General features: G+C 43.5%; 1 protein-coding gene across 1 annotated transcript; it reads right to left on the bottom strand.

The window, feature by feature from the left end:
* Positions 1–12,242: 12,242 nt before the first annotated feature.
* Positions 12,243–13,858, bottom strand: CCR75_001136 (uncharacterized protein). The gene is made up of 2 exons (XM_067959241.1): positions 12,805–13,858; positions 12,243–12,735 (listed from the first exon to the last, which is right to left on the bottom strand). The coding sequence occupies exons 1-2, from the start codon at positions 13,825–13,827 to the stop codon at positions 12,430–12,432; spliced, it is 1,329 nt and encodes a 442-aa protein (XP_067823666.1). The 5' UTR covers positions 13,828–13,858; the 3' UTR covers positions 12,243–12,429.
* Positions 13,859–14,454: the final 596 nt, after the last annotated feature.

Below are 14,454 nucleotides of genomic sequence, written 5' to 3'. Positions count from 1 at the left end.
GCGCATATTTACAACCGCTATAAACCTAGCGGGGTGGACACGAAAGGCTTTTGTTCTGACCACGCTTGTACAAAGCCATTCCATGAAAATAATTAAAGAATCGCTTCTGATAATGGGTCGAGTTGCATAGCAGCTATTAAATTCGCAACTGTTAGACATAGTCCATTTTTAATAATTTCAACCTTTGACGGGTAGATAATAAGCATCAATGCACGCGGTAAGCCTGATTAGGCGGGGAAAACAAGCGAGACAATTGCAATTTCAGCGAGTCCCACTTGAAAAAGCAATATCAGTAAACGTGATTCAGGTGGGAGCCTTTGCTCTTGCTCTACCACCGATTTTGGAGATGTCCAAACTAACTCTTGCCTCGATCGAAGATGCCCGAGTTCAGGGCCATTTCCATCTTTCTGATTCAAAGAAGTTTTTTCTTTGTTTCAATACTCAAAACAAGAGGGCGTGCCTGTAACCCATTCACAAGTAGTAAAATGTACCATGTAGGCATGAATGCTGCCAATTGGTCATGAACCTGCCAACTCGGGTGGCTCAAAGTGTATAGAAGCGATGAGTCGCGCAGTAAGCAGCCCCTGGGTTCCAGGATTCTCGCCCATTTACTCATTTCTAGCTAAGGCTTTCAGCTTTTCAATCGCTAGCAATTGAGCTTTTGATATAACTAGGAGTCGTTATATCCTCACATACGATCACTATGTAAAGGCTTAAGGGTAAATTACTAATCGTGCTACCATATGTAGTGGAGCTACTTAGATCAGGAAGACATTGAGCCTCAAAGAGCCACTAAGATTGAAGTAATTAACTTAGATAAAAACTCGAAGAGTCTAATATATAAGCTCATAAAGCTTATCTAGTCCTAGTGTAAGTGATTTAAGATAATAATAAGCACACGGGAACCATTGCTCAAGAGAATATGCCTTAATAAGGCTTCTAGCTCCTATAGATCACAGCGCAAGTATTAGGAAGGCATAGAACGCTTTAAGATAAAAGGAGGAACGACCTTTGGTATCACGAATGTTAAATGCCTTACCCTGATTACTTATAACTCACCAGATCTTTATCTGAGGGTTGACACGTGTGTTACCTTCCAATTATATGATTTCCTATATATCAATAAATACGGCGTAATCCTCCTGTGTGACTATATCAACAAATTGGATGCATTATTTTTAGTCTGTACCACACCATAGTAATGGTCAACAACCGAAGCGTACCCCAATACAACTACCTTATGTTAAGATGCCAGATGTTGCAAGCTATCCATCTAATTAATTAGCAGTCGTCAACTATTATTTTCAGCTCCATTTACAAAAAGAAACAATAAAGTTATTCTATTAGCACGATAACAAAAATAACTTTAGGAGAATGTTATATTTACCCACCTTTGGTTTTATCACCCCACCCCCCTTATTTAATATTATTATATTCACCTCACCCTAAATTTGGGCTATATTCACCCCACTCCCCGAAATAATAAACCTTAAGTCTCAAAATTAAATTCACCCCACCCTAAATTCATCTCACCTCTAATTTCACGCGCGCGATTCACCCCGCCGTCATAATTCCACCCACCTCCATAATTTCACGCCCAACGTTTCATTCAACCCTAGAGCTCAGGTCAGACACAATTTCACGCAAGTACGTTAGATTGAAACGGATTATATTCCATTAAACTACAGATTAGAAGGACCTGGCATGGAGCTACTAGAGAAAACTACACGATTTCGGCAAGTTCGAACATTACAACACCACCCTAACTTCATTTCACCTCTAATTTCACGCGCATAGGTGTCCTGTCTGCAGTTCTTCTGCTCGCAGTCTCTTCCTTTCATTGAATACCGTCCTCCTAGCAGCTTTGGTCATAGGATCAATCTGTCGAAGGCTTCTGAGAATTTCTTTTGGTGCTACACCAGCTTGTAAAATTTGGCGTGTCAACGTCTTTTGGTCTGGTTGCAAACGGCGAGAAGTGGGGTGGCCACTTATGTCCAGGGAAGCTTCGTGATTGTGGTCACCATTTACAACGCGTAGAATCCATGTTCCGTTTGCCTAAAGCCGTCCTGAGAGGCGAAAGGGACAGCCTGTCAAACGCGTCGCAGTTTTTCGTTGTGGGACATGGTTGACAAGATCTTAATATGTACCACCTCTATCGCACTTTAGTATCACTTTTGCTTTGTCAGAACGTAGCGAGGAAACTGCGTAATCTTCCGCATGTGTGAATTTTGAACACTGCTGATCAACTCAGCAGAACTATCCGTAAAAGATTCTTGTGGTCACGAACAGGTTCTTATGTCGGGTGCGAAGATCCTCGAAACCGCGATGAGCTGACGACAGCTCATCACGGTTTTGAGGATCTTCGCACCCGACATAGCGTGATACTTCCGTTCGTACTCCAACATTGAGTACGCACTCTTCGAACGGTTTTCAAACCGTTTTATATAGTGAGCTTGCACCGTCTGCTCCAACGAGAAACACTTACCGTGCTCGTGTTCAAGACCCCCCTCCAATACATGGAGGTAGCGGTCGAGTCTGTCGATCTTCGACTCTAGATCCGACACACGGTTCGGATCTAATTTTTCCTCCTCCACCACAACCTTTGGTAAATTCCCACGGTGGTCAACGTTTCCTTGTGGAACGTGTTCTAAACCACCGTGATGTGATGGGGCAGCGAACGAGCTATCTGGTTTGCTGGCGCGGTTATTTACCTTCGCATGACAGCTGGGAACCTCCTTCCCAGCTGGTTGTTGACGTTGAGCGGCTCGTCCGTTAGTATGAAGAGACCCATCCGATGGATCAGAAGGTCCATCGGAAAACACGCGCTCCTGGCGCTTGTAAATTGATTGCAAAACGTCAATCGCATCGCGCATCTCGATAGAGATGCGAGCCCTTCCCTTGGGCGAAGAAAGGGAATAGACACCCCCTAATACTCGTTTTGTGTTGTCAACACAACACGGACAGGGATAACCCAACGTGAGGCCTGGGTGTCCTGCCTCACAGACAAACGATGCAAATTAAATATAGCACTGGTTAGAGCTCGTAACTTAAACTTAACGCGAATCGCGTAAAGTCTTTGAAGCCAGGCTTCGCGTCCAATGTGGTTGACGTTGCGAATAAACGCTCTCCAGGCTTGCATAAGCGAGATTTTATCTCGCTTGTTGTTGCCACTATACCATCGATGCTTTAGAAAAGCATCGAGATAAAAGTCTTCCTCAGCACGAAATTTCTTCGCGCTGGTATCAAGGCCTTGTAGCTTTGTTGTAATATATAAAGAATATTTATTGTAAGGAGTAGTCTCTCCAGACAAGCTACTGACTAGCCGTTCGAACAAAAGCCATGGAATTTTCTCAGGGGAAAGACGAGACAATTTAGTGTCTACGATCCTCTGAGTGGTACCAACTGAAGCAGGGGTACCACAAGAATTTTAAGTACGATGGCCTACGCCATCGTAATCACCGCGCACAGAAATAAGTGCGGGTGACGGCACGGGAGACGGTGCTAGCGATGAGGAATCATTCTCACCGTCGGAACCAAACAGGCTATAGCGAATGCAGTAAATACGTCTATCCGATTGAGCCCCCTCATTCGAAGGCTCACAGTCAGCCGCCTGACGATGATTGGGCGACTATTCTATTCTCCCCGAGTCGGCCATTTCGTCCGACTCGCATTCGTAGTTAACCTCCAAAGAGGGGTCGCATTCACGTGGTGACTCACCACGTGCGTTCGCGACATCTAGTGTTGCGGGAGAAGAGGATACTACGGCATACGAAACGTCTGCCGAAAGAAACAATAATGCTTCGCCCGCGACTGCATGTACTACAGCCGGAGGCTCCGCACTATTCGCAACCGCATGGACTTGTTAACCATGCGATAAAATTAAAAATTATGGTTATGACCAATCAACATCGTTTTCAACTAAGTGGTTTCATAGTGACCACGTTTCAGAATTATTTCAAATTCAAAGTTCTCTATCTAATAACAGTCAGAGTGATTGCCGTTTAAGGGAGGGGTGATGTAACGGGGTGTATCGTTCGTGAAATTAATACTTAAATAATTAATATTTTATTCAAAAGGTAGATAATTTTTGGAGAATGTTACTTTACATGGTAATATTCGAAAAGCTTATCCATTGTTAGATATAGGCCCGTTTATTTCATATAAAATCTGTCCTTTCTTAACCTTAGCAACCCAACATGTAAATTTTTCAAAATTTTTCAAATATTTTTATATAATTATAAACCTAATTTCCATTTTCACTCGTCATTACTAACGGAATCTCGTTTGATTTTCTTAATTATATCTACTTGCTCCGCGGTCCGGTCAGCGCTGGACGCGCGAAATGAGAGACACAGATAAGACTTTGTTAAATGTTTTTTGTTAGTATATAATAATTTAGTATAAATAGATAGAAGCAGAAGACCCTTATTATATTAAATACAGTTTACTGTTAACCCTCTCTAAAGCAAGTGTTTTAATGAGAGTCTTCCTCTGCACGTACTATTGTACGTGAAGTGACGTGAGGCACCACCCGCACTGAAGCAGTGCGAAGTGGACTTGTGCTGAAGCAGTACAAGTCGGCAGTGCCCCGTTATACCACCAAAATGCCGTAGCTAATGGATTGTCGGCGTAATATTCTGCATAGTAGACCTTTGCGTGGTCAACTATAACTTCTTTGCCTTTAATTACTATCCTCAGCTCGGCTAATCCCATAGCGTCCTTAACGAGGTGTGGACGCGGGAACCGCTGTAAATGCACGAGTCCGAGTTCAATGTCGTGTAGGTTCCGTCGGCTTATTCGACTCGCTTGACGCCGAGTTAGTGCACCTTTGCAATTGGGATATTGCCATGCATGCGCCCAAACTCCGCACATCAATAACAGGTGTGCCACTAAGCACTTCCAGCCCGTGCCGCGTATTCGTCTCCGCGCCTGAAACGGGGTATCCGTTACATAAATATCATTTCTTGTAAGAGGAATTAATATAGTTATGGGGGATATCAATACCTATATTTAAGCATTTTTTTTCTATAAAATAAAATAAATGCTTAAATATAGGTATTGATATCCCCCATAACTATATTTTCAAAATACTGTTTTTTTAATTTAATTAAAGCGCTCCTACTTAATAACTTCCACCAAAATTTTTTAAAATTTAAAATTTTCAAACTAAATTTGTTATTCTAACAACTTCTCTAAAGACATTAATTGTTTAAAACACGATATTGAATTAAGGCAAGTAAACCCAACAGCATGGGGCAAGGGCATTTTGTATTTGTTTGTCTTGTTGTGCAGTCCAAGAGCAAAACAGAAGGAAAGCGCCCTGCCAAATTAATCGACTTCGGATTGGCAAAAATAGGTGAGTCAGATCATTTGTCTTGCCGAGATCAAATAGTGTTCTTGAAGTTCTTGAAGTAGTGCTGCAATTGGTGTTCTGCCACTGAGGAACTGATTCCGCATTTGCCCCGAAATATAAATGGGTTGTAATAAAATCCTTGCTAGCTTTTTCTTCAGTACACAACATTCTGAGGCTAATTCAAGACTTTGCCTTTTCATTGTAGATCTCTCTCATGCTAGCCCTATTTGATGAATCTTGCGGCTCAATAGCTTTTCTTGCCTCGCAAGTCTAGCTCTAGATTCGAGGGTCCTTTGAATGGTAGCTTTTGCCTCAATAAGAAGTCTTCGTGCTGTTGGATGCCCAGCAGTTTTTTTCGTTATTGTTCATAGTTATGTTGAACATTCTTTCACAAGCAATCTTTATTTTGAATCATGCTTATATGGTGCAGCGTAAAGCAAAAATGGGTGGTCAATTAACTAAGTGGCAGTTCTGCGCTGTCGATTTTCCTCACTAAGGTTTGACCTGTTCTTATTTTTAGATTAGTTAAGTTGTGATTTGTGTCTCAAGGACACCTGTAGCGGGGAACCTTTTCACTAGTACTGATAAGGTTCGTCGAGTTAGACGACGCCATAGAAGCTCGTCGTATCAGTGATGATGCGACGGAATGATATTTGGCATGTCCAACTTAGCCGGACGTGCCAAATCTTGGGCCATGGGGCTCAAGCTTCACGACTTATTAGTCTTTGGGTCGTACAAGGTCTTTAAGACCCGGCTGAAGCAAACATTTGAGCCGCCACGTGCCGAATTCAGGGCTCAAGCCGAGCTCCTGGATTTAAAGCAGGGCAAGCGTGACATTCACGCTTATGCCCAACATACACGATACCTGGTCAGCTGTATCGTTAGTCATCTAATTGATGAACAAACACAGGTGACTGTTTATAAAAGGTCTTGCAGAAGGACCTGTTAAGACCTACATGTTCCGGCAAGAATTGGAGTCGCTCGACCAAGCGATCTCTATAGCAGAACAGGAGGAAATTAGCCTGAAACAGGCTTGTCAATTGGGTGCATATCGTCGACCGAGCCGACAAGAAAACGGAGGTCTCTCGTATGTAGATAGCGATAAACCTCGCTCATTAAGTTACAAACAATAACAAAAATGTAATCGTTGTAAAAAGACGGGCCACTACGCCTGTGAGGGTAGTGCCCCACGCCAGTGCCTAAAAATACTGAACGAAATGATCGACCTCTCGCTAGGAACAGCGGAGAAGGCTGATCCGACGCTTTTGCAAAATGGCATCGGCGAGGCAATCGTAAAAAAACGGTCGGGGTCAGTAGGTGCGGGGCGCCCAACTGACTATGCAACGTCAACAGAATTTGCAGGCCTTTTGACGAAAGTTGCTCCACACACACAAACGTTGTGTGTAACTGCCCCAGGAGGTGAGTTTAACCTCATCACCCTGAAAATAAAAGTGTCAAGTTGCCGCTTAGAGCGCGTCGTCTGTTATTAATCGCGTCAGCTTCAACCAGCTGAACGCAACTACCCAGTGCATGACAAGAAACCCCTTGCCATGAAATATGCACTGGCTAAGTTTAGGGTCTATCTCTTAAGAAATAGACCGTTCATTGTATACACGGACCATGCGTCTTTATGCATGGCCGTAAACAGTTCGCACTTCTCGCGAAGAATGGCGAGAGGAATGTCTTTCTTCGCGGAGTATAACTTCTCCGTAAAGTATAAACCAGGACAACTTAACGGCATCTCTGATGCCTTTTCGCACCGGCCCGATTTGATGCCGGCTGCGCAAATCAACAGTGAGCATAAGGCCACTGTTGCAGCAATAAGTGTTCCGTCGTTAACTTAACTCGACGACTTGAGAAGAACTTACCAAGAAGATTTGGCTCTTAAAGGGCAGATGGATAACCTTAGAAATCCATCCTAACAACCATTAAAAGGATTGTCGGAATTGTATATATCCTCAACAGATCGATATACAACACCCAATGGTTTATTGTATTACACAGACATTGCTGGCGACACTTCTCGTGTCGTCATCCCTACCCATAATGATTTGCATCATGTATGAGTACCACGACGCACCAATAAGTGGTCATCGTAGATGTGAGAAGACTTACCTCATGATAACTCGCGAATTCTACTGGCCACGGCAGTATAGTTTCATCCGCAAGTACATACGTGCTTGCGAAGTTTTTCAACGGGTAAAGTCCAGTGCTTCATTACGTGCTCCGTTACAACCACTGCCTGTTCCGGTAGCGTGTTCAGTCCATATCTATGAACTTCGTCTTCGGATTTCCCGACGACTATCACAAGAATAATGGTATTCTTGTTTTTGCTGATCGTATAAGCAAGATAGTACATCTTGCTGCCGCCCCAGAGTCGAATAGATCGAGTCCTTAGATTCATCGATCGAGGTGCTTACCGGGATCTGCCGGCGTTTGACTGCAAACAGCTGCTGCCGCTTTGCTAGCGACGCGGTATACATGACAGATCCGTGGAGCCGCCAGGCATCGCCTTTGCTCGATAGATAGTGACGATCACAGCGGAAATTTGGCAAACAGTGTTCAAATCACTTGGAACATGTCAACTTCGGATCATTCTGAAATATTTGGTCAGAGGGAGCTTCAAACCGTGTTATCGAAAAGATACTTAGCGGATACGTCTACTCTTCTAAGAGATGCAGCGAGTTCTTGCCGATGGTAGAATTTCACATCAAAAATTTGACGCATGCTTCTACAAGCATACACCGTGTTCCGTGAATGCCTTATACCACCCACATATACCTCCCTGTTTGAGCGTAACTCTTACTCAAGAGGGGGGGGGGGCTCGCTCGAGCAAATGACATTCCAGCTCTTGCTTATCACGCATTGACCCTAACGTCAATGCGAAGGATACCAATGTTGATTTAATTAACATTGAAGTGGACGAACTCAGTAATAACAATACTGCTATTACTGACTTTGATAACGAGGCTGAAAGACTACAATATTATTAATGAGAACGATAACACTCTCAATAATGAGGAGATTGATATCTTCGCAGCGCGAGCCGGCCGCATTAAAGCAAAAATAAAACCAAGTTAGCACGTGATTTCCTGTTGGCTAGAGAGGCAGTGGTCCGTTTCGTACGGGATTCCATCGCTGATGCGGTGGACCGACAGAAACAGAACTCGGTTAAAAGTGGAAGAGCAACCATAATTTTAATGACCTTGTCCTACTATCTAAGGTAAACCTGCCAAAGCACGTAGTGACAAATGTAGGCAGTAATAAATTACTGCCTACATTTGGCCCGTTTCTTTTACTACATCGCGAAGGCAATGCGTACGCGATCGAGCTGCCTCGTAGGATGCGAACGCATCCTTCGTTCTATGTTGGGCGTCTCCACCCGTACCATCAGTACGAGGCCTCTGCCGATTCCGGATTACACCGGAACGGTCAAGGCCGTCCGCCAATGCCTGATGGTTCCGAGCCAAAGCCTACTGTAATTTGCGCACAACTTTTCAACTGGTCAAGAGAAACATTATCGACCGTCACCGCTAAATCGCGTTGGCGGGATCGCTCGTGATCAAGATCCTCCCTTAAATAATAAAGGGTGTGATCCATATCACGATGTTGATTCGGGCTCGTCAAACGAGGCGAACCGGCTTTTTCCTCCTCCTCCACATCCATTGACGGATTCGAGCAGTGAAAGGCGTTTTCTTGTTGAAAGCTTCTTGAACCACCGTGAGACAAAGGGGTTTCGAATGAGTTATCTTGTTCGTTGGCGAGGGTATCGACCCTCGCAATATTTTTGAAATTCCCCTTCCCAACTTATGATGGACGTTCCGGGTCTCGTCTTGCAGTACAACGAGACCTATCCTCCTCGCAGAAGGTCCATCGGAGAACGAGCGCTTCCCGCGCTCATAAAAGGATTAGAGGTTCTCAATCCCTTGACGCATCTCGTAAGATGAAAGTCCTCCAATGGGGATCTTTGAAGGAATTTGCTTCCTTAGGGGTATGATCTGCACCCTTAAAACAGCATGAGCATGAGTCCCCCAACGAGAGGGAAGGAATCCCTGCCTCTCTAGACAAACGGTGCAATTTATAGCGTGCACCAACTATGATCCTTTTTTCTAACCGTTCCCGAAAAGTACTTAGCTTTTCAAGCCAGACCTCAAGGCCTATGTTTTGTACATTCGGTAGAAAGATAATCCAAGCTGGAAACAAAGGTTGGACATCCTTTGACCGTTTGCTAGTGTACCACCGATGCCAGTAAAGGCATCGATGAAGAATTTTGTTTCATCCTCACAAGGCTTGTGAAGCCTGGATGAGTCGAATAACAATATGATATAGATCGTTGGTCATACCAGACCGACGAATGAATTTTCTCTTAAAGGGTAACTAAGGCCTCGTTTCAGGAGCGATCGGCAACGTAATGGGGTCCTTCACCTGTTGGCTCATGCTGTCATTAACGTTAATTTGGCCCAGATTCAATCCTTTTCTGGTGATGCAAACTAGCATCCTCAGCAGCACTCTTACCTTCGCAACCACATAGTTCCTGGGGACGCATACTAACGTAACCAGAGTGTTCATCGCCCTCGGAGTCATCTGAGGATGACTCCCCACTATAGAGGTCCGACGAGTTAGACAGCCTCGTCATCACCTCTTGGTAGTCACGTTATAACCCAAAAGTTTAACGGAATCGGTCCCCGGGTGATCGAGCGGCCTTCTCAGTCGCCACGGAGTCGGGCGATGCAAGTGACTTGTCCCCGTCACCTGCAATGTCATCAACAGATGGCATACCCCAGTCACCTCCAATAGGAGTAGGACTGACAGCTACACTGATCCGTGCAGCTTCCAGCTTAGCGGCCTCACGGCCCACGTGCACAGACTTACTAGTCGCCATCTTTATTCTGGTCAAAATCAACTTATGACTCTTTAATTGGTATTTTGATCAGAACAAATAATGCAAACTTACAGGGAAAGATAAAGTAATCTTTTCTGTCACCCTACATCAGTCACTATACTGACTGTTGGTTAAGAGCCTTGCTGGTGAAGCAAGGATACTTTCTTTGGGCCGCGTCGAGTTCGTTGAATGAACTCGACTATGGCCAAATGCTGTTCATCTCTTCCTAGAGTGTACAGCTTGGCGCCAACGGCTACGACCGAGCTCATTCATTCGACCGCTCTCCCTTCAAGGTCACTCAAATGGGTAAATTCCTCACGCGTGGCGTAATAACATTCTTGAGGGGCTGGAAAGCTCTCTCCTTCTTCATCTAACATGCCCATGTTGGATGAAACGTGCTTAGGTTGCTAAACGAACCAACAAGGGCTTCCAGGTTTAACGGGGCACCTTTCAGTAGTACTCGTAAGTACTAGTGAACCTTACACTGGTTACAGTGAAGGTTAGGTGCCTCGAAACTTCACGTACACAGGGGTATAGAGGAATTTTTCGAAGTAGCTAAGGGCCTTTAGCAACAAACCAACCGCCCCGTTAGGCAAAAGTATCAGATCCTCATCCAGTGGAGAGGACACCCGAAGAATTTCAACCCTTGTGAGCCGATCGATATCCAACGTACTGACATGCCTGGCTTCGTGACTGTCTGAGGTAGGCAATTTTAAAAGATCATAATTAGGGAAAGTAAAACTGGATTAATCCAACGTAACGATCTTCTATCTACTACAAAACTTATTATATTAATATCTAACTAGGTATGGCGACTCCTTGCGCACCGAACAATCATGTCTTATAACGATAGGCGGGGTTAATTTAGACTTAAATCAACCAATCACTAGAGTTAATGTCTTATTGCATCAATATTATCCAATTTGGAAATATTGGACTTATAAAGTCGAAATTAATAGAGATAATAATGTTGTACTTCTTTATTTATTTCTCTTATGCGTGGACATCCAGTCGATGAAGCCGCGTGCCGGGACGTGCTGCTGGGGAGTCGGGTCGTTGTCTGATGGGCTAATAGCACGTTGCTTCAATGAGTTGAGCTCATTCATTAATGTTTGTTCAGCTTAAAAATTATCTACTGGGCCATTTCTTCTCTCTTACTTCCTATTGCACGCTTTTTAAATGCTCATATGTTTCTGCTGTGCATTATCCTAATTGCTTAAGTATCGGTGATTCAAGCTGTTAAAATACTTATCACCTAACCTTAGCTGAGTTTCAAAGCCTCATGTTCCCGGCTATACCGAATGTGTAATGGGGCACACATTGGTTGAAGAACCGTTGTTGTGATTCGTTTACCTTATGGGTAAAATACCCTTTATCCTATTCTATAATAATTAATTACTTAAATCCCATTTACTATGGTAACATATGTGGTCGCCGCCAGATACAAATCTGGCGGCCTAAATCTGTTTTTAATTAGCAAAGCAAGGTTTTAGATTCAATAATTAAATATACTGCAGTTCCCCTTTTGATCTTAAAGCGTTAAGTGCCTTCCTAAGCATTGCGCATTGATCTGTAAGTAATAGGAGCCTTTCTAAGGTACATTTTCTTGGGCACTAGTTGCCACTTGGTTTTACGAACCCCTGAATCTCTTGACCTAGGATTCAGTAAGCTTTTATAGCTTGTACGACTCCCTGATTTGTTGAGCCTATACGTTTTATAGAACTAAGAGACTCTGAGTCTTAAAGTCTTCCTCTGCCTTTAGGAGCGAGGAAGCTCCGCTACAGAACGTATCTTGGCTAAACCTTGAAATTTTCGTTTTAACTTTATAATGCTTATTTTAAAGGGCTCTTTGATACTAAAATTTCTCTTCTCATGTATTTTTAAACTTAATTGATATTTATTTTTTCTGATAAAGCAAAATATTTGTGCAACATTTCCGTTACGTTTTCCTTCTACATCCCATTACTCAGAGCAATAGTACCAATCTCTTGATGATCATTGAATACTGGTTGGACCAATACTATAAACTCTTGATTCAGAGGTTATTAATACGCAAAACGTTGTCATTTGAACCTCATCTTGGTAAAATCACTTGTTTCGATATTATGAATAATTTCATTGTTCAAATTTAAAATAATAGGGAAGCACGCCTTCGGAAAATAAAGCTCCAGACAGCCGGTTAAGTTTAATTATTTTACTGGACGAGCATCGCAATAATTACAATGAACGTTAGCAACAAAGCATGTTGGAGATGGATAGCAGCCGACTGATTTGTGTCTCCTCCACCAGAGCTCGCGCTGGTTGAAGCATCATCATCCACTGATGAATTGGCTACGAGCCATTTCTCAAGATAATCGCCTAATGAATCCCCGCCCGGGGTGCGAATTACATTGTCATAGTACTCGTTGTCCGTCATAAATACGTGTTGGGAATTGTTGACTTCAAAAGTTGAGATGTTGTCGCTAATGTTCTTATATTCATCCATGATAGCTGTCACTTTCTAGAATTGAAAAACACACATTAATATTCATTCCAGTGACATCTTCATTTATTCAATAAGAATACGCACCGTGTAAAAGTCTTCGCCACTAATGAGATCTGGAAAAGGATAGCCCAGAATGCCATCCTTTACCAATTGGTAAAAGTAGCGCTGAACTTGATCGTACATGCTCTGCAGAAAGAGCCACTGGGCGCTCGGCGTGTACAAAATCATGTGCGTCACGATGTCAATGAAAGACAGCGAGCTCTCTTCGCATTGATCCTGCAAAGAGTCAGTCAATTTAAGATCCACGTCACAGGATCCATAGTATGAAAGGATTTTGCCACCCGCTTCGTCTTTATGAAGAACACCAACGTAGCTGTCGCTCAAAACCGAGTACCGAATGTCGTTCTCGTTGACTTGCCACGTATCCGCCACAAGAGCACTGAGCATCTGGGCACCAAGAGCGCCCGCACTATAGCCAGTAATGATAATCTCGTCAGGATCTGGGTAGTTTTCCACAGCCCAGTCAAGTACGGCTTTAGTATTGTTGTACCCGTTTTGGTGCAACGTCATGTTGCGTCCTAAACACTCGGGCATGTTCAGTAGCGCGTCTAGACCACTGCTGCGATCGCTCTTGACGCTATTACCGATATGTAAGTCACCGGTGCAGTACGGTAAGTGCACAATATTGTAATCATTAAAGCTATTTTCTTCGTTCGATCGATTAAGGACACCATGGCTCAATGGCTTGGCGTTGGCAGAAAATGTTTCAAACATACACTGGAGGCTAAAGGCACAAGTGAGCTCATCGACGCAGGCACCGCCACCTTGGAAATACAGCATTAACTTGGTCGTGCTCGAAGCTGGAAACACTTGAAAAAAGTAGGTCGAATTGGTGGTATAGCTCACATTCGGATCCGAAAAATCATCAAAAGCACAGCGAGTGGCGCCACCAGGATAAATGAGAATACTGCTATCAAGTGCTGATGGGGTGAGGTCGTCGACAGGGCACAAATTTGAGTCGCTCATGATGCAAGTTTCATTCTCTTGGCTAGTCTGAGCCTGAGCTAGAGATGCCGCCAGCGAGCAGAGATATATGACCTGCCACATTGATCACGAATGAATATATGTATGGCACTAATTGGGGCTTTTTCTGCTTGGTGGTTTTCTGAGGTGAACATTGCAGATTCAAAAAACCAATTCAGTACAAAAAACAAAAACTGATCATGTATCCAGTTCCAATCTGATCAGGAGGTTGCGCAATGGATTTAAGCAATTTTTTAGGATGCACCATCGCGAGCCAGTTTCAAGTACTGGGTAGCAAAACGATTCTTGCCCTTTAATTATTTGCAATGGTTTAGACAACTGTAAAGCTTATTGCTTAAATGGCCGCGGCTGCGATTTTCAGCTCTTGACGTCCACCGGTCATATTGCAGTTTTCAGACGTTTTACTTTTTAAGCGGCCAAAAAGAAAGTGCAGTAATTGCTATTGCTGTAATCTACCTACCATGGGCTCTAGAGGAAACGCAAGCGCAGTAACGCCAGAGCCGGCGACACTGTAGCAATAGTGTTATGGGCAAGTTAAAGTACGCCTAGACTAATATTGATCATCCGATTTCACTAATCGAATTGTTTGTTTTTCGTTTACCTCGTTTCAGCGAAAATCTGCTAACCATGTGTCGTGATATTGACAATATTTATAGAAAGAAAAACATTATTTATTATACAAAGTATTTT

The sequence above is a fragment of the Bremia lactucae genome, linkage group LG8 (assembly GCF_004359215.1).
Source record: "Bremia lactucae strain SF5 linkage group LG8, whole genome shotgun sequence".
In the NCBI taxonomy this organism is placed as follows: domain Eukaryota; phylum Oomycota; class Peronosporomycetes; order Peronosporales; family Peronosporaceae; genus Bremia; species Bremia lactucae.
This window is presented reverse-complemented; position numbering and strand designations above follow the sequence as displayed.

Bases quoted from the DNA above. Each gene is read 5' to 3' on its own strand.
- CCR75_001136 (XM_067959241.1), bottom strand. From the start codon at position 13,827: ATGTGGCAGGTCATATATCTCTGCTCGCTGGCGGCATCTCTAGCTCAG. The intron at 12,736-12,804 runs GTGCGTATTCTT...TTTCAATTCTAG, and splicing joins GTGGCGAAGACTTTTACACG to AAAGTGACAGCTATCATGGA.